This window comes from Centroberyx affinis, unplaced genomic scaffold, assembly GCF_046629955.1.
Source record: "Centroberyx affinis isolate AG114_WGS23_722 - 3 ecotype Tasmania unplaced genomic scaffold, CSIRO-AGI_Caff_v1 ptg000467l_1, whole genome shotgun sequence".
NCBI lineage: Eukaryota > Metazoa > Chordata > Actinopteri > Beryciformes > Berycidae > Centroberyx > Centroberyx affinis.
In genome coordinates, this window is record NW_027279126.1 from 6,541 (window position 1) to 29,807 (window position 23,267).

General features: G+C 41.6%; 1 protein-coding gene across 1 annotated transcript; it reads left to right on the top strand.

Moving 5' to 3' along the window:
- Positions 1 to 505: 505 nt before the first annotated feature.
- On the top strand, positions 506 to 19,065 carry LOC139642351 (FACT complex subunit SPT16-like). Its single transcript, XM_071517152.1, has 24 exons — positions 506 to 853; positions 2,129 to 2,221; positions 2,649 to 2,819; positions 3,842 to 3,994; positions 4,268 to 4,414; positions 5,477 to 5,628; positions 6,096 to 6,268; positions 6,993 to 7,083; positions 7,185 to 7,258; positions 7,593 to 7,705; positions 8,329 to 8,394; positions 8,915 to 9,013; positions 9,430 to 9,545; positions 10,009 to 10,162; positions 10,763 to 10,890; positions 11,643 to 11,905; positions 12,798 to 12,916; positions 13,437 to 13,675; positions 14,648 to 14,723; positions 15,224 to 15,393; positions 15,617 to 15,746; positions 15,982 to 16,108; positions 16,770 to 16,844; positions 18,092 to 19,065. The coding sequence occupies exons 1-24, from the start codon at positions 788 to 790 to the stop codon at positions 18,193 to 18,195; spliced, it is 3,099 nt and encodes a 1,032-aa protein (XP_071373253.1). The 5' UTR covers positions 506 to 787; the 3' UTR covers positions 18,196 to 19,065.
- The last annotated feature ends 4,202 nt before the right edge of the window (positions 19,066 to 23,267 follow it).

Genomic DNA, 23,267 nt, shown 5'->3' on the forward strand with positions numbered 1-23,267 from the left:
TGAACTTTGTATCGCGAGACTGACGTCAGGGGGAAGAATTTCGAACCGATGACGATGGCGGGAAAATCCGCCGTGGCGGGAAAAAGCAGCATGGTCAACGAGGCAGGAGGCGCTGTTTCGCGACGCAGTGCCATAAATGCATTACATGCGCCACAAACATAATCAACTAATCACAATTTTTTAAAGAAAGGCGGAAATTATTTAACCACGTATTTAGATCCTTATTCTGCTTCTATTTTTTGTACAATATGTCAACAACCAAAACCGACAGGAGGCATATTATATACATATAATTGCATGTTGTTGTTTTTTTTATATAAATATATATATATATAATTAGAAAATAGGCCCTATGCTGGTGCAGCAGAGCGGGCTGATATGTGAAGACACGAAGGGGGAGGGAGGGAGAAAAGCATAGAAGGAAGGAAGGAAGGAAGGAAGGAAGGAGGGGGAGAAACGGAGGAATTAATTATAACAGATTGGTTTGTGGGTGGCAGCGTGCGGGGGAAAAAAAACAAGCGTGTTGTTTATACATGATAAATTATATTATATTACCTTTTAATTAATGTGCGAATTTTAACTTAGGCGTCGGTTTATTGCGTGCTTTGTTTGTTTACATGTTTTATATGTCCGCGCGAGCAGAGAGGCCTTTATAGTGAAATTCGAAGGGAAACAGCATCTCGCAGCGGCGTCTCGAGCCAAGGCGTGGAAACAAGAGCGGTAGTTGACACTCATCCGGCCTGCTGTGAAGCCGGGAGCTGGAGTTTGAAGGTGCAGAGGACTCGCTATGGCGGTAAACTTGGACAAGGAAGCATACTACCGCCGGATCAAGCGATTATACGGCAACTGGAAGGTAAAGGGGGCGATATAAAGCGTGTAACCGAGGAAAGACGTCTGCTGTTTTTTGCTAAAAACGTGCAGAAAGTGGCTGGAGGATGCTGGCCGCTAGCCGCGTTTTTTCTGACGTGCGTGTTGACTTTGTTTTCAGCATGAGTGGTGATGTTTCCAGGCTGTATCCAGCTCCGACAATGAGCGGAAGGCCTCGGTTCACACACTCAGACTGGCTGTTTTTTTGTTCAGCATTTGCACGAAAACGCCATTTACACTGAAGGTGTTTCTAAAGAATACATTTTGCATTTCATAACACCGCTATCGTTGTAGCTAGCCAGCTAGCTCGCTAAATTCAGTAGTCAATCAGCTACCTCATGTTAGCACACAGGACCAAGCAGCCTTATCTCATCCACCGCGTTAGCTAGCTGCTAGCTAGTTTACTACAAAGCTAACTTACTAGCCAAGTAGCTAATTGTGTAGTAAAGCAACGTCTCCTAGTTTTGTTACAAACGAATAAGTCGTAAGTAAACCCATAGAAATACAATTTGCCAGGTACACATCTGGATTTCTGGGCATGCTGTATAACCCGCTTATTATCGGGCTGTTTGTTTCCACTTTCTACTTGCTTAGTAGCAACTAGCAAGCTGGCTAGCCTCCTAATAACGCCAGCATCCTACTACATGTGCAGAGTGTCTGCAGGTGCTGGAAAAATCTTTAAATAGTTCAAATTACATGATCTAAACTCGGGGCCACAACAGGTTTTGAAAGGGATATAGCTTTGTAAGTCTTAACTTCAGTTTTAGAAGTCTTAAAATGTTGTTTCTTGGTGCTTTTTTCCTCTGATAATTCAGCCCAGTCACGCAGAGCTATGTTCTAATAAGTCTACAGTTGTTTTCACTTTCATGCGGAATTGGTGTTATATTTCATTCTTACTGGTATTTAAAACGTGTCAAATCCAACTTAATGAAACTTGCAGACGCCCTGATGTGCTGCAGGTTAATCCAGCATCAGGTGCTGATGTTGCTGGTGACAGGATGAGTTTTATACACCCATCACTGATGGCTAACTCTGAGAACTGACTTAAAACACACAACTAGCCACCTGCCTTCCTCAGGATCAGCAATGTGACAAACTGAAACTAGCAGTCCTTATCTGTCATTTCCCCCCCCCCAATAAACCACTATAGATTTAGTAGAAAAATAACTATGTTCTTGTAATTTGCCCATATACGCATAGCATTCAATTGCGAGTTAATCGTAATCTAAATTTCTTCTTTCCCCATTCTTTGTTTCCACAGAAAGCAGAGGATGAGTTCGGCAAAGTGGATGCCATTGTGGTGTCTGTTGGAGTGGACGAGGAAATCGTGTATGCCAAATCCACAGCCTTACAGGTACAGCATATCGCAGCCGGAGCTGTGTGATTATATCACTCAGGATGCCAAGCACAGGCCTTATGTTCAGGGAATGGATGATATGATCAGGAAGAAGGCAGGGAACGGCAATCGCGCAGTAGAAACGGACCAGAATCTTTAACTGATTGATAGATGATGTGTTTCAAAGATTTGAATGTGATCTTTATGTACTTGCACTGTGTAGATGGGTGTAAAGGCAAGTCTCTCCCTTTTTGTCTGTCTGTCTGATTCATAAACCTGACTCTGTGGCCATGAGTTAGTGTTAGATTTCTATATTAAACTATACACCCAGATGCAGGAGATCACCCAGATCTGAATCAAAGGCTCATATTTCTGTCTTGTTTCTCAAATCAGTTCATTACATTTACTATAATCTTTTCTGTTGTATCTTGTGAATTGTCCTCAGACCTGGCTATTTGGCTACGAGTTGACAGACACCATCATGGTGTTCTGCGACACCAAGATCATCTTCCTGGCCAGCAAGAAGAAGGTGGAGTTCCTCAAACAGGTGGCCATCACCAAAGGCAACGAGAATGCCAACGGCGTCCCGCCCATCACCCTGCTCACCAGAGAAAAGGTAAGAGATGTGAAGATACTGAAGCACACAGAGAAATGTGAGATAGGCCAAATAAGCACACACTTCAATCAGCCACACCTACTTCCTCAATCTAGCTGTTCATTTGAATTTATTCAACTGTGTTTCGGTCACGTAAGTAAGATTTGATGCTTCTCCCTCAGTGGTTCATTCAGCAACATTGTGACCCCAGCTCGTCTTCGTCAGGCGGACTGGGTGAATGTTGCTGAATCAAACGCCATGGGAGCATCAATCCAGAGTGCAGATATCCATCTTCTGTTCCTTTGTCTTCATCACTTTTTGTATCCAGCACCTCATCCTTATTTTGGGTGTGCATGCATAAACTCGCTCCATGCTGAACGTTGACACATCATAGACATTTGAAACACACCATCCACATGCCATGACAATCCACACAAACTGTACTAGGGCTGCAAAATAAATTGTGTATAATCTTATATCACAATTTTAAGTTTCTACAATTAGTAACTGTAGATTACTGGCCTTTTTGGCAATCTGGAAACATTTAATTGCCGCAACAATTGACATCAAATTAATTTATCAAATCATCAAGACGAGTCATTGTAATTATGCTATTTTGTAAAACAATCAGGATTATTATTTTAGACATAAATTGTGTAGCCCTAGTATATACAGTATTAATTGTGGTCAATGGTCAATAAGATCTCTGATTTATGATTATAGGCATAAAGTGCATGCACTATTAACTATTTAATATTCTAATGGCTGTAGGAATAGGTTTTTAAATCTGCTATTCCCGCAACTTGGAAATCTGAATTTGTCTTTGCGCTAGCTTTGCATAGTAATTATATATATTCAGTTTATTGTGTGTCTTGCACTATATGCAAGGACTTGTCCTTTCACCATGTACGTATGTACTGTGTTACTACATGCTGCCAAGATGGATTTCTGTGCATTTGTTTTAAACGGCCAATAAAGTGAATCGGACTCTTGAAAGAAACCGACACTCACACTGCTGCTGCCTCTTGTCACGTGTCTCTCAGAACGAAAGCAACAAGGCCAACTTTGACAAGATGATTGAGGCCATCAGAGGCAGCAAAGAAGGGAAAACGGTGGGAGTCTTCAGCAAGGACAAGTTCCCCGGGGAGTACATGAAGAGCTGGAACGACACCATCACCGCCGAGGGGCTGGAGAAGGTAAGACGCAATTCAGAATGTAAATTAAACCCGCAGTTGACATTAGGGCTACAACTAACGATTATTATGGTAATCGATTTGATGTGGCGATCAATCTAACGCAGCCCTAATTCACATGATGATGATGATGATTGTGCATTCATTCATAAAACCTGGAGAATGTCGGACGTTGAAGAATTGGAGAATCACGCTTTATTCCCCCGTCCCTCCATTACTTCTTCCATCCCTCCCCACTCCCTTCCCTTCTGCCCCGTCTCCCCACCCCCCCTCCAGGTGGACATCAGTGCGGTGGTCGCCTACACGATGGCGGTGAAGGAGGACGGGGAGCTGGCGCTGATGAAGAAGGCGGCGGCCGTCACCAGCGAGGTCTACTCCAAGTTCTTCAAGGAGCGAGTCATGGAGATCGTGGACGCAGACGAGGTGAGGAGGAGGAACACTGGATGAGGGTTCAGCCAGTACAGGTTGTTGAAACTGCTGGTAGGCGATATTTTGCATCACAATTCTATATCTTAAATTTTGCAGTGTTTTTTTTTCCCCCAGAAATGTATTCTTGTCAGGGTGGAAAAGCCTCTGAAACAGCATTTAGGCCATGGTGGGACACTAAAACTCTCCACTGAAACCCAGACTAATTTAAAAAATAGAATTTTATTTTTTTTGCGTTCAAAGGGTGACCCCCACCTATTCAATGGTAGGGGAAACTCAGGCATACATTACTGCGTTTTTAAAAGGATGAAGAATTAATTTAGAAAACACAGACAGAAAACACTACTAACCCATCAAAAAATAGAACCTACAAAGATCATTTTCATTACATTTCATTTTTTGACTTTATGTAGCTATGGAGGTGGATGACGTTGACTGGCCCGATATTTAATAAAGGCTCAGTATCGGCAAACCGATATATCAGTCTAGCCCTACACTGGATATTTACATCGCACATCATGGATTGTCCTTGGCGATGTCAGTCATGCCAAAGTATAAAACTGGGTTTGAATATTGATGGGACATGATTTTGTGAGTTTTAGTAAGAAATCAGAGAGGCAGTGCACATACCTGAAATGACTGAACCAATCCTCCAGGTTGTGTGGATGATAAATGACGGCATCAAATAGTTAATTATGAAAAATGTGTCTTATGTCACATCTAAACCTGCATCACTTTGCTTCCAGCAATTAACAGGTGCAATAAATTGAGCTTAATTTCAAAATGAGATGTCAGCCATTTTAAAAATGCACTGCCTACTCTCACCGCATTATTGCTGTCATGAAAGTAAAACACAATGGATTATAATTGATATTACCTGTGCTTGCAAATGGCAACATATTAGATATAATCAGCATTTTTGAAATATTGAGCAGTGAATATGGGGTAGCATTTTTTTTTTCTTTTAACAAAATGGATATAGTGCATGTTTGAATTGAACCCTTCAAGTGTAAATCCCTCTCCCTAATATTCCCGTCCCTTCTTCCCCCCCCCTAACAGAAAGTGCGCCACAGTAAGCTGGCGGAGTCGGTGGAGAAGGCGATAGAGGAGAAGAAGTACCTGGGTGGTGCAGACCCGTCCACGGTGGAGATGTGTTACCCCCCCATCATCCAGAGCGGGGGAAACTACAGCCTCAAGTTCAGCGTCGTCAGGTAGTCCTCATCTTTGTTGAGTGTGATGTTTTGATCCCCTTTGGTTAATGTGAAAGCTGTTGATTATTTACAGAAAAAATGCTATTTAAATATAGTTAACATTGTTGCTTTTGCCCTTGTGTTCATACAACAAACCTGCAGTGAAACCTACTTTCAGTTCAGTCAATTAACCATTTGAATTTTAAACTTGAATTCAAATGTTAAACCTTTTTGACGTGAGATTTTCTCCTAAGATAAAACTGAGATTGAATGTTCAGTCGTTACCAAATGTTTTGCAGTTTCTGTTTATATTTTGAATCGACTGAATTCGCCCCACACCTGCAACTGACTAAATCGATCCCTAATCACAACGTGTTCCCGCTGCCCGATGCTGGTGTCATATTTTACTAAAAATTGGTACAACCAGAGGAAAATTTCAGTTTCTTTTGATCATTAATTTAACTGACCATATCCCATCTCTACACCAGCGATAAGAACCACATGCACTTCGGTGCCATCACGTGTGCCATGGGGATCCGCTACAAGTCCTACTGCTCCAACCTGGTGCGCACCCTGATGGTCGACCCCCCGCAGGAGATGCAGGACAACTACAACTTCCTGCTGCAGGTGGAAGAGGAGCTGCTCAAACAGCTCAAACACGGTGGGTTCAGGCGCGTCGCTGGGAGTGGGAGCGTTGGCTTTTGTTGACGCTCGGATGGCAAAAACGAGAGTGTGGGGGTGGTGTGTACAGCTACTCGTATCAAAAGATGCTGTATGTTTTTAAACCCGTTCCAAAGCTGTCAAGAGGGATGTCAGAGGCTTACATTTTGCGTCCAAATAAGGCCAAACATCTAGCAAAATTCTGTTCAGTCTTGGCATTAATGGGGAGCCAGGCTTTGCAGCAGAGGCCAGCATTTTTATGTCTTTCTAAAGTGATAATGAGTGACATTTTATATAAATAAAAATCAATTTTGCTACTCTATTGTCGATTGATATAACACAACAGTGATTGAACCTACTCAGTTCATGAAAGCTTTGAAGTTGCTATTCTAAACACCCGGTGTCTGGTAGCTCTTTCCCGGGAAAAATCCTCTGGTGGACAGGAAGTGATGCGTTTTGTTTTTGTAGCGGCTCCAGTTTGATTGGAATAAATAGAAGAAGAACTGAGTGGTTGGCATGAGCAGCGATGGCTGAACAGACAAAGAAAAGAGCGACACTTGAAACTCAAGAACAGTGCAGAAACACCACAGCAATGAGCGCTTAGCAACAAAGATGTCACCAGAATAAAAACGAGGATTTTGCATATTACTTCTCCAAATACCCTTAAACCATCTTGAACCTATTTATATATGTGTGTGTGTAACCAGTTTCTGTCTCATTCACAGGAGTAAAGATCTGTGACGCCTACACCGCTGTTCTGGAGTACGTTAAGAAGGAGAAGTCAGACCTTGCAGCCAAACTCACCAAGAACCTTGGGTAAAATGCACACACACACCCTCTACTCTTTGTACTCACACACACATTCACATCCACACTCTCTTGTCTCATATCTTCATTTTGCTTTGTCCTTTTTGTAGTTTTGCCATGGGAATTGAGTTCAGAGAAGGCTCCTTGGTTTTGAACGGTAAAAACCAGTACAAATTGAAAAAAGGTAAGAACATAATCATTTATTTGACGTTGCATAGGCTTGTTGGCGACATTACGTTACAAATAACATTCAGTATTGTGTTCTACAATGCTGTTTGTACTTGCATTATGCTGATAAAGGGGAATTCAAATTTAACTCATTCAAATGCCAAAATTGACATTTAGGTTGTTGGTGTAAAAGTAGAAGTTTGCCTAAATGTTGTGAAGATAATTTCAATTTTATGAAAGAATATCTTGGGGAAATTTCAAGATTTGCTTTTGCAGAATCACAATCTATAAATCTTTAAAGATGAACAATAATCATAACCAGAGTTAAAGTGTATGTGTCTCTCTACCAGGCATGGTGTTGAGTATCAGTCTGGGTTTTGCTGACCTGGTGAACAAAGAGGGGAAGAAGGAGGAGCAGAAAAAATACGCCCTGTTCATCGGAGACACGGTACAGATCAATGAGGTGAGATGCACTTTTACTGCCGAGGCTCCCAGGTGTGAATGAATGAATGAATGTATGTTGAAGTATGTTTTTGCGTGGTTAAAAAAAGGATTTCCCTGACATTGTGTTGTGATCAGGGTTCCCAGGGGCCTTGAAAGTCCTTGAAAGTTTGAGAATTTGAGAAAAAAATTCGTGGATGGCCTAAAAGTATTTGATTTCTTTTTTTTTTTATTAAATCATCAATACGCCTCAGCTCTCTGGTATCAACACTTCACATCCCGAGGAAAACCCAGAGATGTATATTTTTGTTCATATGGGAGCAGAAGTCAAGAAGTCCTGGTGAAATCAGACATTTTAAAACTGAACTGACAAGATATTGAATAAAAAAATGGGAAAACATGCCAATTTTATGTCCTTGAATTTCCCCAAACAAGTCCAGAATATAATTTTACATTTCAGGCTCCTATCCAGTGTCTCTTTAAATGAGTGCAACAGTGCGAAAAACTGTAGTACGGAGTCCAATAGTCAAAGCCACAACGCCCAGATCTTCAAAAGTCTTGAGGCAATGCATTACTGGAAATGGTGCGGTGTAGACACCCAAACATATTAATAACAAACCTGAAATTTCTGTGTTTTTGTAACAGGAGGAAGCTGCCACGATACTCACACCAGTCAAGAAGAAGATCAAGAATGTGGGAATATTCCTGAAGGTAACTGTCTTTGCTTGGCATTTAAATTTTTCTCGTTTTTGTTTGCTGCTTCTGTTAATTTACTGGTCTGTCTCTCCTCTTTCTCTGGTTTTTATCATCATATTGCATGTATTTTTTTTATTTTTATTTTTTAATCACTGTTCAAATAACCGAAGTGTGTTGTCTTTGGGTTGCTGGGTTCTTTTCACCTTTCAAATAACTAGAATACTCATGTCCTAATGGCCGCACTTTAGTGGTTTCATGTTGATTTATTTATGTCCTTTTTTACAATATTTACAGTATTTTGTCTAACCTACCGTGTCATCTTCACATCATGAGGCCCACAACAGGGGGAAAAGCATCTGAATTAATTGTGGCGTCTTCGATTTTATTTATGATTAACATGTTTTTAAAGTTTTTAAATCATCAATTTGATCCGTATTCAAAATTCAATCGTCATGGTCATTTCGGCTTATGAACATGGTTCAACTGGCTTAACATGAAATTACTGAAACTTATCGTGTGTGTGGTGTTTTTGCAGAATGATGATGAGGAGGATGAAGAGGAAGATGCAGATGACGCTGAGGAGCTACTGGGCAAGGGAGCGCGTGGTGCAGCTCTGCTGGCAGACAGAACCAGGGTAAGAGAGTGTGTGTGTGTGTGTGTGTGTGTGTGTGTGTGTTTATGTACCTCTTTTGTCAGAGTGGTAAAGGAATATCGACCATCAATCCAAATGTTGATAAATTAAGAGTGTGGCTGTCAGTGTTTGTTTATTCTGCCAGCCACTTTGACAGGTAAATATTGTTTGGGAGATCGTTTCCTCTCTCAAAATCTAGTTGGCAAAACTGGGACAGTTGTGAAAATGGCTGGAAAGACTTGGAATCAACCAGCCGGTGGAAAAATAATTAGTTTCTGTTTGTTTGTGTGAGTTATGTGTGTGTTTGTCTGTCCATCTACAGCTGTGTAATACATGTGTGTATTGGGTATCCATGTAGTGTGTTTCAACCTTTTTAAAATCTTGCGATTCCAACACGTGTTTTTTTTTTTATTGTTCAGAATGAGATGACAGCGGAGGAAAAGAGGCGGGCTCATCAAAAGGAGCTGGCCAATCAGGTGAACGAAGACGCCAAGCGCCGTCTGACGGAGCAGAAAGGAGAGCAGCAGATCCAGAAGTGAGTGGTGGAGGAGAGAAGGGGCAGGTGGAGGAGTAAAAGGGAGGGAGAGGGGAGTAGAAATTATGAAATGAGAAATTGGGGTTCATAGAAATTTGATAATGGTTCCTAGATGTAGTATCCCAGCTTTGTTGTTGGTGCGGTACATCAAGAGCAAAACAAAAGGTCACATTAAAGTATTTGAAAGTTAATTTACTTTGGGCTAGGGTTATCTGAATCATCCTGATTTGGTAAACTCCACCCCTCTGATACTGTAAGGCAGGTTAAAACAAACGCTCAGGATCCTTGGCAAATACTGTTGGTATCAATATTTCTATATGTGTAAATGATAAAGTACGTGCCCAAACATTTAATAAATGAAACATGAAGAGTGCGGTAAGCGACAGAGCCTTGTCTTCCCACATGTAATTAAGAATCTGATCGTTAATTACTTTCTCTCCATCTCTCCCTCCCTCCGCCCCAGGGCCAGAAAATCCAACGTTTCCTATAAGAACATGTCGCAGATGCCCAGAGAAAAAGACATCAGGGACATGAAGATCTTCATCGACAAGAAGTACGAGACCGTCGTCATGCCCGTCTTTGGCATTGCCACACCTTTCCACATCGCCACCATCAAGGTACACTCCTATCTGATGTTCCTTTCGCAGTCGCAGCCTTAACTGGATCCCAGTTACTTAGCACCAGTTAGAAGTTAATCTGTTGATTTGTGTGTCCAGGTCTTTTCTGAGGAAGACCTGGCTAAGAAAGCAGCATTAATCTCTATTAATCAGCATATAAAACATAAAAACTGCAGACAAACCGCATGCAACAATGTATAAAGGCAAAATACCATCAAAACCACATAAATAAAAGCAAACTGATTAACTGTATTATGCAATGAGAGCGAGTAAGGCATCAACTACCAAAACAATAAAAATCTACTTTTTTAAACGTTTCCTTGTCTGCTTAATTTTAACTTCTGCCTTTTTACAAAGTTGTTTTCCAGTGTCTCCCAAATTTTCTTTTGTAGTTAATTAGTTAATTCTCTTCATCAGTGCAGTGGAAGTTATTGATAATAGCCGATTTACAACCTTAACCTAACCCATGCACATATTTACATCCTAGGGTTTTTTTGTCCCTATAGTTTAATATATTCATTAACCTCTTTTTCTTTTTTCTTTCATTTTCTCTATTTCTACGTTTCTCTTTGCATTTCCTCTTTTTCTTCTCCTGTGCAGAACATCAGTATGTCTGTAGAGGGAGACTACACCTACCTGAGGATCAACTTCTACGTCCCCGGCAGCTCGCTGGGACGTCACGAGGGAAACATCTTCCCCAACCCCGACGCCACCTTCGTCAAAGAAATGTGAGTGAATGTGACAGCTCTACATCAGATCAGATCAGATTTAATGTATTGGCAAGACTGATGGAGAATGGAGGCTTATCCTTGAATACAGTAGTAGTGCAATAAGGGACAGTTTATACTGTGGAGTGTTAGAGTTGTCAAAGCTCATAAATTTCACTTTTTTCACGACCAATTATATTGTTTATTTTTCAGTAATTTTGCTGGTGTCATACATTTTATAGTAATAAATTACTTAGAAGTTAGAAAATTGGCCATTTTTATTTCTGCCTGCTGGTCTAATGGAAATATTTTGGGGGCAAGTAGAACTCTGACCTACTGGCCCAACCGGGATAGTAGAAAAAATTCATTCAAAATGATTCAGAGGTGGGGGTTTTTAAAACTTTGCAAGTGTACTTGGACTTTTTATTTTTTATTATTCTTCCAGCTGTTTTCAATCCTGTGCCATTGCGACCTAAGAGTCTGCAGGTGATTTCACTGATTAACACAGCTGCAACCAGGGAGAACGGAACTAATGAGTGAAATTAGCTGCTGTGGTGTTTTGGTTGGAATGAAAAAATGCAGACTCTTGGGTCATGATGGCACATGACTGAAAACCACTGTTTGATTCTAACTGGCATTAAATGGTCCAAGTTTTAACTTGTTGAAGCCTGCAATCACCCCCGAAGCATGTAAACTGTTCCATCTCCTTATCTGACTCGTGATCACACACTCGTGATTTACAACTCCGTCAACCCCCCCCCCCTCCCTTTCAGCACGTACCGGGCGTCGAACCTGAAGGCCCCCGGCGACCCGTCGGTGCCCTCCACCAACCTGCAGAACGCCTTCCGCATCATCAAGGAGGTACAGAAGCGCTACAAGACGCGGGAGGCGGAGGAGAAGGAGAAGGAGGGCATCGTCAAGCAAGACTCGCTGGTCATCAACCTCAACCGCAGCAACCCCAAGCTCAAAGACCTCTACATCAGACCCAACATCGCCCAGAAGAGGATGCAGGGCTCGTTGGAGGCACACACCAATGGTGAGGGAGGAGAAATGCTGATGTGATGCTTCTCTTTTCAGTTTGCCTCCCATTCCACAGGGAGGTCAGAGGTCAGCTGCAGAACAGTCCCCACTAATGAATGAAGCAAGGGGAAGGATAGTCTCGCAAGGCCAGATCCACCATTTTCCCCAAATCACGCTTTGGGTCTGGGAAATACCCCTTTTTCTCACAGTCAGTGCTTCCTGGTTGACTGCGAGACTTCTACACTCATATTTGCCGCTATATTAAACTTCCCAGTGGGCAGAAGAAAATTCCAGTTGAGTCTATTAAAATGGAGATGTCAGTTTTAGGCACTGTCATGCTCAATTTTTTGCTAACATCATACAGAGGCAAAGCCTTTACAGAAGCCGTTTACAGGAGTTGGTTCAAGGGAGGGTTTGCATTCCTGCCAACAGGCTACAGAAGCTCCTGGGCGCCATTCTGATTGGTCTTCCGTTTCCTTTGCTTTCTCCGCCCCTTTTGTGTGAAACTGGTAGAGATATTTAACAGGGTTTCATGCTTGCATATGAAACCCTTGGTAGAGTTTGGGGGGGAAGGAGGGATGGGTAGGAGATAGACAGAGCAAGTGGAGGAGTATTGTGAAAGGAAAAGGTTGTAGAGATTTGGGGGAGTTGGAAACCAACATGGAAGGGTTAGGAGAGATTAAAATGAAGCAGGGATAGGGCAAGAGAATTTGTAAGCTTTATTTTAATCAGCCAGTTCAAGTAAAAAGAGATTTCAGCCTGGTAGAGGGAATGAGAAGTTTTGAGTTTACAAATCCAACTTAACGAAGAGCTAAGGGTGGGATGAGATTCCAGAAACTTGGTACTATTTTTATTAACCGCAAATACTGAAAGCTCTCTCTCTCTCTCTCTCTTGTCTCACCGGCCAGGTTTCCGCTTCACGTCGGTCCGCGGTGACAAAGTGGACATTCTCTACAACAACATCAAACACTCCATCTTCCAGCCGTGCGACGGGGAGATGATCATCGTACTGCACTTCCACCTCAAGGTGCGTGTTTGGTTTGGCAGTCCATCTGTCGTAAAAATAAAAACAAAAAAGCCTGCTACAGTACATGTTACAAACACACAGGATCTCATTTAACTTTCCCTTTTGCTCATTCATTTTGTGAACATTCATTTATTTGAATACGATACGGATCAAATAAAAAACCCCAAAAGAAACCATTTTATGTAAGATTGACATCAGAATAAAAATGGAAGAGACAATTAAGAAAAAACAATGAATGAATGGTGGTGAGCTTGTACCTGGAAACGTTTTTACAAAGAACATTTTACTTGAATTCATCAGTTAGTAGTCCAAAAAGATAAATGAGTGGATGAAGAATGATAAAGATAATCCTTCCTCAAAAATGTTAATTGTTTTGGCTTTTAATGTGAAATAGCGTAAAGATTCTTCCAGAACCAGTTTAACTTGAATGTCAGCGGTCTATTTTTTTTTTTTGTCGCGTTTTTTTGTTTGTTTTTCAACTGGTGAATATTTAATTTTTGGCCCCTACTCTCCGGTCCAGAACGCCATCATGTTCGGTAAGAAGCGGCACACGGACGTCCAGTTCTACACGGAGGTCGGGGAGATCACCACGGACTTGGGCAAGCATCAACACATGCACGACCGCGACGACCTGTACGCCGAGCAGATGGAGCGGGAGATGAGGCACAAGCTCAAGTCCGCCTTCAAGAACTTCATCGAGAAGGTGGAGACGCTGACTAAAGAGGAGCTGGAGTTCGAGGTCCCCTTCAGAGACCTGGGGTGAGTCGAACCGGCTTCATTCACAAAGTGCTTTTTAATAAAACAGTCTGCCGCATTAAAAGACACGAATACAGCTGGCGATAAGAGGGGGAAGTGAGAAAGAACAGGTGTATTTGTGGTGGCACCTTCTTATATTAGAAGATGGAAAGAAGAGCTTATACAGAGCTGGAATCAACGGCACTTCTGGAATGATTCTCACACTTAACAATTTCTAAGTTAAAAATAACTGAAGGCGCACACATCCAAGTTCACACAAGTGCCGGACTAATGAAAAAGACACTGGAAAAAAGTCCACACACTGCACTGATACCATGAACTAATGGACTTAACAGGCATTATGGCTCGAAATGTCACATTAAGTTGGTAAATAAATTAGTTCATGGGATCAGTGCAGTGCGTGGCCTCGTATTTTTTCAGTGTTTTTCTAATGACCATACATAGTTTGACTGTAAATCAAACAGACTCATGGTTTTGATTGCAGAATTGTTAGCAGTTTATACCAAACCCCTCAGTGTATATGGGGATCTGCGCTGACGTGGCTAAGGCTGTTCAGTCAGAAGCGGCTTATGATGTGATGTTGATTTAGTCTTCCTATAGGAGGTGCAGACCTCAGCTGAGATGAATGGAGAAAAGGGAGGCTATCATGTGAGGGTGAAGGAGGTGATAACAGTTCAAAGTTAACTTTATAGGCCGAAGAGGAATGGTGGTGTTAACGCTGAGGAAGAGATGTGAAAAATAGGATGGGGGAAAATTACTTTATTAATTATCTTATTAATTAACTGGCCATGATGGTTTGTAGTTTCCAAAATTTGCTGGCCTCTCGATATAGAAAATATATATAAATTGCTTATAAATTACCTGGTGAAGTTGCTGGTAGAGTAGACAAATTTAGACAAATGGCTCCCATTAATTTCCCACACTGGTGAAAAGCATTCCCTGAAGGTTTGATTTGGCTGTGCATCTTGTTTCCAGGTTCCAGGGCGCCCCCTACAGGAGTACCTGCCTCCTACAACCCACATCCAGTTCCCTTGTCAATGTTACTGAATGGGTGAGTGACTCCACTGCATCATCTATTAACTGTTGCAGCACAGTGCCTACTGAGTATTTACCAGTCATTATACCTGACATTTATGTACAGGATTCAACTTGGAAACCTCCAGAAGTTTGAAAAGGCCTGGAAAGTTATGGGGAAAATGTTACACATCTAAAAAAGTGATGTCAAGCTGCTGGGACATCTAGTCAGAGTTTTTAGGAGCACTAACACAAAATTATGAATTTCCTGATTACATAACTGCCCAGAAGTTATTGCAGTGCCAATGCAACATAGGCATTGGAAAATAATGTTCATGGAAATTGCACTAAATGCCTTGTAATAGTTTTGGAATAGTCATGGAAGTTGGTCAGCAAAAATGTGAAGGAATCCTGTCTGTCAATTTCTGTTCCTCACTGAAACAATTGTTACACTTAATCTATACAGTTAGAGCATTTTACCAAAACATTCATCATTCATTTTGTTATTCTTTAAACATCTTTTCTCCCCCTCCCTAGCCGCCATTTGTGGTGACTCTGGACGAGGTGGAGCTGGTCCACTTTGAGCGTGTGCAGTTCCACCTGAAGAACTTTGACGTGGTCATCGTCTACAAGGACTACAACAAGAAGGTCACCATGATCAACGCCGTGCCCGTCAACTCGCTCGACCCCATCAAGGAGTGGCTCAAGTAAGGCCCGACGGACATGACGGCATGGCTAAGGGAATGCATGTCTAGTAAATTGGTTAATTAACTTGGTTGCTACATTAGTTATTTGGATTTAAATGAGTTAATTGCCCTAATTAATCAATCTGGTCAACAAAGTGTGTCAAAGTAATTTGTTGCTGCTCTTGTTTCTATGCATTACAAATCTGAACTCGGGTACTATACTGGTTTCTTTTTTGTCCTCCAGTTCTTGTGACATCAAATACACAGAGGGAGTCCAGTCTCTGAACTGGACCAAGATCATGAAGACCATTGTTGACGATCCAGAGGGCTTTTTCGAGCAGGGAGGCTGGTCCTTCTTGGACCCGGAGAGCGAGGTAGGCACAGCACAGCGGGCACGCCACTGCAGGTTTCTACAGTGGTGGAAAGACTGTAGAATTTTTGTTTTTGTCAATTTCTTTAACTAATTGAGCTCAAAGTTATTGTGCTTGTTACTGTGCCTTAGAAACAGATTTGGGTTGGAAAAGGAAAATATCTCACATTTTCTTTTGCTGTGTGTTTGTGATCACATCTGTCTCACTCTCTCTTGCTCCTCCTGTAATCCTCTCTCAGGGAGAGGGTGCAGAGGAGGACTCGGAGTCAGAAATGGAGGACGAGACGTTCAACCCCTCTGCAGAAGAGGATGAGGAGGAAGAGGAAGACAGTGACGAAGACTACGACTCGGAGACGGAGGACTCTGGTACGTCTCAGAAGAGTTTTTTTTTTTTTACTATTTGACGCTGTGACACACACTCATATCAACCAGACCAGGGTCGAATAGTAATATTTCTTGGCATTTGTTTAGCGCTGGTTGAGTCCTAGACGAGTCTGGGTTTACTAAAGGACAATTCGCATGGTGTCAGGTTCTCAATCAAGAGAGAAGTATACTAACTGACTTGCAAATACTTGCCTGTGACTGTCTAAATATTTTGGGACGTAATGTTTTGTCTAGTGTGGCAAAACTCAACCCATCTGGTATCAAACCAGAAAAAAGTATTTGCAATTAAGATATGACCCAACTCAGCATTAAAGCACAGTCCCTAATGTCTCCTAGGGGTGCTTGTGTTTCTTAGAGTTAGGGACACAAGATCCGATATATTAAGTATCTGAATCGGAGCCAACACAGGCGAATTTTGGAGTATTGGCTACAGTTTGTTTGATGAACTTCCGATCCATTTATGAGTATATTTATTTAATTAATTTTAACCCCTCTGGTCCATTTTCAATGAGAGATTGGTATCTTATCAGATGTGTCACAAATACCTCCTCTCTTGCTCGCGCTCTCTCACACACACACACACACACACACACACACACACACACACAGTTCCTAATGTCTCCTGTGTGTTTTGTTCTGTTAGACTACAGTGCGTCGCTGGGCAGCGAGGAGGAGAGCGGCAAAGACTGGGACGAGCTGGAGGAAGAAGCCAGGAAAGGTCTGTATCTGGAACTGCCGTAGGATTCAAATCAAATTATCGAAAACTGTATGTTGCAGTGTTGTGTGCATTTACAAAGTCAGTTGAGGCTGTGTACAACCTCAACTCATTAGCCCAATTCGCACAGGATCTGGTCTGGATGTGAAGGGATTTGTAATACTTGAGTTCATCTGTGGTTTTATTCCTGTACGAACTTACCATGTCTGTAAATTGTAAAGTAAACATTCCAGTGCAAATTACCTACCGTATTTTGGTGAAGACAAAGGAGCCTCTGATAATACTAATCACATGCAAAACAAACTCTAATAATTTAATTTCAGAAGTAATTTGATTTTAATGTGATGTTTCCATCTTCCTCTTGTTGCCGTTTTGGCTCTGCTACAATTAAAACATGAGAAAAGCCATGAAAAACATTGGACAGCAGATTTTGTCATGGAAAGCTGAGGCAGTAGTGGAATCAAGAGTGGAAAGTTTTGAATGCATTTTTGGCACAAACTTCAGGTTTTGCTTTGCTAAATCAGACGGTGACAAATTGTAAAATCATGACCTCAAACAGTTTTATCCGGAGCACCGTTCATTTCAGCAAATTTCATTTTCCCTTGCGAATGCATCCCATGTTGACAGGGCTTTCGTTAAAGACAGTAGAGGTTGTGCACTTAACTATACAAGTGCAAGTCCGTTGGCTGTTTAAAGAAAGTGGTAACTTGGGCTGCAGCTAACGATTATTTTCATTATCAATGAATCTGTTTTTGGTTTTTTTTATTAATTATTTAGTCTATGAAATGCCAAAAATGACAAAAGCCCATCACAAGTTGCCAGAGCCCAAAATGATGTCTTTAAATTAAATTTAAGTAAATTTCTAACTTAGTCTGACCGGCAGCCAAAAAACCCAAAGTATTAATTTTATGATAAGAAATGGAGAAAAGCAGCAAATCTTGGCGTAACCAGCACAAGTTTGGTATTTTTACTTCATAAATGACATACGATTGTTTATCGAAATTAGAATTGATAAATTTTCTGTTGCTCGATTGATGGACGAATCGTTTCAGCAGTAGTAGCAAACCTGACTGCTATGGTTCACCATCTTTAAGGCTTCAGTTCTGGGATTCCTGTGAGCCATCTGTGGTTATTTGCTGGGGGGTTCTTCTCTTCTTCAGCAAGACAAATTCCTGTATGTTCGTTACATTACATTATTGCCCATTTCAATTCTTCTGATTTGCACCGCTCCTCTCTCTCTCGCCCTCCAGCCGACAGGGAGAGTCACTACGAGGACGCAGAAGAAACCACCAACAGGAAGAGGAAGGTCCGACCACCAGCCCCCACGCCCAGCAAGAAGAAACGGCGGCACTGAATCTCTCTCTCTCTCTTTTTCTCTGTCTCTCTCACACACATACACACACACACACGCACGCACACACACACACATACTGCCAAAACCTAGTTGATCCGACCCTTCCCTTCTACCCCAACCTGGCTCTTTTCACTCATGTTCCTCACACATACACACACACATGCGCAGATACACATTGTGTATATAGAAGTAGACACCCCCCTTATTTTTGTGTTGGTCAGTGTTGACATGGTAACGACATACCAGCAAAACAGTAAGACACAAAACTTCTCTTTTTCTGTTTCTTTTTCCCTCTTCATTCCTCCTCCTTTTTTATTTTCACCCTCCATCCATCAGGGGTCGTGTCTGTGTGTGTGCATGTGTGTTTAAATGGATTTTTATTGCAAACTTTGTGTTTATTTTCTGTTGAAAGATGAGTTTCTTAACTAATGGGTAGTTAAAAAAAAGAAAAAAAGACTTGACATATCTTCTGCCAAGCGTTTTATATATGACAGAAACTTCGAAAAACTTCAGATTCCCCACTTCCCTGTTCTCTCCGCCTCCTTGTCTACTCGTCATTTCACCCTTTACCTCACGTTTTCTTCGATGTTTGTTTAATTGTGGAATGATAAAACATCTTTGTATTTTTTTGGAGGGGGGGGGGGGGTCAGATATACATTTTTTTGATTCTGTTTTCAGATTCTTTTTTTAAACGGGATTTGTACACTTATGCACACAGACACACACACACACACACACCAACCAATACACACCGTCTCCCTCCCACCTTTCCTTCTTTCTGTCCTTTTCTGTTCATTTCGAGTAGATTGTTGTACTGTTAATTCTGAAAACCCTGTTTTTGTTTTTGTAATAAAATTAAAAGGAACTGTAGTTTATTTTGTGTGGTTTGATTTCTTCCTGATTGCTTCTGTTTTTTCCTTGATCGCAATGAATTTATTATCGTAGACCGGAGATGGAACATTATTACACGGCATTGTTAAATGCTGAATTCTGATTGGCCACTGAACACATTCTGAGGCTCTATCACATTTAATCATATCCCTCCGCAGTCAACAAGTCAGGTGTTATGCCGGATTCTGCATGCCTGCCGGGAAAGGCATGCACCTCGCGGAAGCCGCTGTCCCAGTCGAATTACACTATTACAAGCCAACGAAGGGGAAACTCTCACATTTTAACGGTTTGTGAGGAGAATTGCTCTTATATAGTATTAACTACCTCGGCAGGTCTGCATTTCTACCTGCCGGGAAATGCATCCCCCTCTTATCTCAGGTCAGGTGAGGGTCACCTGCATGAGATTCACTCTGTCAACCAAAAATAACCCAAAATGTGTGCTGTGAAAAGGATTTGTTTCTAGGGTCACCAGAATCAAAGTTATAGCGGGGGGGGGGTTTCCATGGAGACCGTTTGCTTGCACAAAGTTGGCCTATAGATAGTAAAAAAAATGGCAGAAGACAAGAACACCAAATTAGTCAGAGGAGGAAAAGATTATACTTCTGGAGGAATACAATAAAAGAAAGCACATACTAAAAAGTAAATTTTATCCGCAAATAACAGCAAACAGAAAACAACAAATGTGGGACGAAATTGCAACTAAAATTTATTCAAGAAGAGGTCCATCCAAGAGGTCTAAAAAAAATACGACAACTTCTTCATTTATCGCCATAAACTCGGCCATGTTGCGGTTAAGATAGAGTCAGTAGCCTACCTTAAGTTTTTTTTCCTTACTTTGGTTGCTAAGGTCTTTTGTGCAACGGTTTAACTAACTTTAAGGAACTCCTTAAGTATAAGACCAAGATAAGGAGAAAACCTTAAATACTTAAGTGAACATTTTAAGGAAACCTTAAGGAGAAGACTTAAGGGTGTTTTGTGCAACTGATTTTATTTTAAGGAAACCTTAACTCAGACTTTAAGGAAAATCTTAACTTAAGGTGTTTTGTGCAACCGGCCCCTTACCTTCAGGGAAGAATTATTTTTCTTTTAGTTGGTATACAAAGGCATGTGACAGCTTTTGACCCCTTTGACACCAAATACCTCAGCTGAAAGAGCTAGGCTACATTTATCGTCTGGCTAGCCCAACTGAGGCAGGCTGTCCAGTGTCTAGAATAATGGGGTCTGAGGTGACCTGTATTGTGTGCCTGTCACTGCTTTAAAAGAAAAACCTGTTTTGCCCAGAAAATAACACTTGAGTGCATGGCATGAGGCATACGGCATACAGACAGGGAAAGAGACAGACAGCAGAGAAGACTGGTTGAGAGGGATTAGAGGAACTGGTTCAGTGAGAGGGTTTGGGCCACTTTAGCTAATTTACTCATCCTGAAAATGTAGCCCGCGTGTTCACAACACAGTTAAATAGGGGACTTCAGTGTCAGCAAGAGGGAGACGTGGTCAAGAGGAGAATAGGCAAGAAAAGCAGAGACTCCAACTACAGGTAAGGGGCCTTAAATATTGAAAACCTGCATGATGTGAAGCTCTATTTTGCTAAAAGTTGAAATATCCTAATTATATTTCTAGCTCTCAGTCCTGTGGATCCATTCCATTCAAACATGCAACCATTGGGACTTGATTTTGTCAATGAAACTGCAATATCTGCAGCTATCTGCAGATGGCACCGTGCTGTAGAGAAATTATGTTCGTTTTGTTTATCCTGAGAGCACAGACCAGTTCCCAGCAACTTACTTTGGTTCATATGACAATAAAGTAGGCTTATTGGATCTTCAAATTATTTAATGTATTGGTGCACATGCTCTGAGGTGATGTACTCTATTACAGCATAAGTCTAAATGTAGGAAAATGCTGTTCTATATTGTCTGGGTTCCTTGAGCCTTATACTCCTTATTACTGAATGCTGTTAATTTTGGAATTAAATTAATTTAAGCTTGTTCTATTATTGCCCTCACAAGTTATTCAAAGTGTCTGGTAAATGCCTAAAATGTAGATGTTAATATTACAGGCAAACAGCCACTGAGAAAGGTGTGAAGGAAGCTGTCCAGCCATGAAGTGGAGACTGTCTTTCCTCCTGCTCCTCACAGGTCAGTATATCACCTCTACAATGTAAAATCTCATCCAATGGATATCATCTAGATGCAGGCACTTGAACACCTATGTAAACGAACATAGAAATTGCACAAGACACACATCTCAAATTATATTCCAGCCCTTCATAGATTTATTAGGTGAAGTGTAGAGCCAAAACAGTTAGGGAGTGATTCCTACTGGTAAAAAGCAGGAGCACAATAAAAAATGTATGCATTTAATGAAAATGGGTGTACTAGTGCTTGTAATGTTCTCTGGATAAAAGAGGCAACTAAGAGTCTTTGACTTTCTGCAGATTTTCTTGATCCGCAAAATCTATTATAAATATATTTTGGAACTTTTTTGGAAGTCAATGAGGAAAATGGACAGAAAAAACTTTGTGAAAAGTTGCTTTTATCTCAAGATAACAAAAGAGAAAAGAAATATATACACATTGTGTATAAAAGATATAACGTGGAACAAGGATCCCCTTTTCCATCTGTTGATCCTCTTAAAACACAGGAGAAAAAAAATATTAGAAAAAACCTAAACAATTGGACCCCCAAGAGATGTGTTTTTTCTTTTGCCTCTCAGGGCTTCCAAAGAAAAAGTCTGATAATAATGCCATTTCTATGCATACAAATTATGCATTTTTTACTTCCGCTCTTATCACTGTACATGTGTTCTCGTGTTCACCGTCCACAGGGCTGTGCGCTCTAACCCACTGCCTTCCTCGTCAGTACCACTTTATCCGTGACGCCTTGCCTTGGCTGGACGCACAGACGCACTGCAGAGAGACGTACACCGACCTGGCCACCGTAGACAACATAGAGGAAATGAACCTGCTGGTGAACACAGTGCAGAGCTCCACCGGTGGTTTCACAAAGAGGGCCTGGATCGGGCTGTACGACAACCTCACCAACTGGAGGTGGTCTCTGTCAGACGAGCGTTTCTACGGAGACGGAGAGGCCGGCTACAGGAACTGGGACTTTGGTCAGCCCGACAACTTCCACGGGAACCAGCACTGTGTCAGGATGTGGAGCGGAGGGATATGGGCCGACTCGCAGTGCTCCCTGAGGAGCTCCTTCGTCTGCTACAATGGTCTCTGTTCAGAGTTTATTCTGATTCAGTGACAGACAGGCAGACAGATGAAAATGAAATGTTGTGGATTATGACTAATTATGTCGAGAGACAATGCATTACAGATTGCTGACTGCCTGTGCAAAATTGTCAGCAACATAATCCAATGGAATGATCAAACTCTTCCAAACGGATCTAGAAGATAGATAAAACAACAATTTATTAATTTAATATGCAGAGTGTAAATTGGATAGTGGCATTGTCATCTGCAAACGTTATCATCCACTATTTCAAGATAGTGAAATTTGTGTCCATAACATCACAAATACCTTTTCCCCAAGTCTTAAAGCAGTAGGCAGCTTTTATGAGTTGACACTTTGTTTAAATTCCCCCTTGTTCGATGAACATAAATGAGTAAGATAATATGTCAGATTCTTTGCAATATTGATCGCATCATTGCTGGTTATTGTTGTGGTTCAGGCATCTGACCAACTGAGGTAAACTTCAGAGCAGGAGGGCTTCGATCTGTGTTGTCTATCAGCTGCGCGCCGGTTGCTACTGGCTGGGTGGGGAGTGGAGGGAGGGGAGAGGAGGGCTAAGTGCGTTAGTCTTCCTGTTTTCCTTCAAACATATCAACTGCAGCTTTAACTCAGATTTTTCAAGCTCTGGGACAGTGAGATAAACAGTCCTTCCTCCTATGTTTCTCCTTATGTTTCCCATCTTTCTTTCTTTCACAGGGAGAACCAGTTCCGCTCAGCGTTTCATTTTTGTTCAGCAGGAGAGGAGCTGGTCTGATGCTCAGCGGTACTGTAGGCAGCAGTACACAGACCTGGCCAGTGTTAGGAACCAGAATGAGAACCAGGAAATACAGCGTTTAACCAACAACAGGAGTGTCTGGATTGGCCTGTACAGGTCTGGAATGTAACACATGCTGTTTGGTGGACGTTTTTGTCAAACGTGACTTTATAGTACCATGGGCA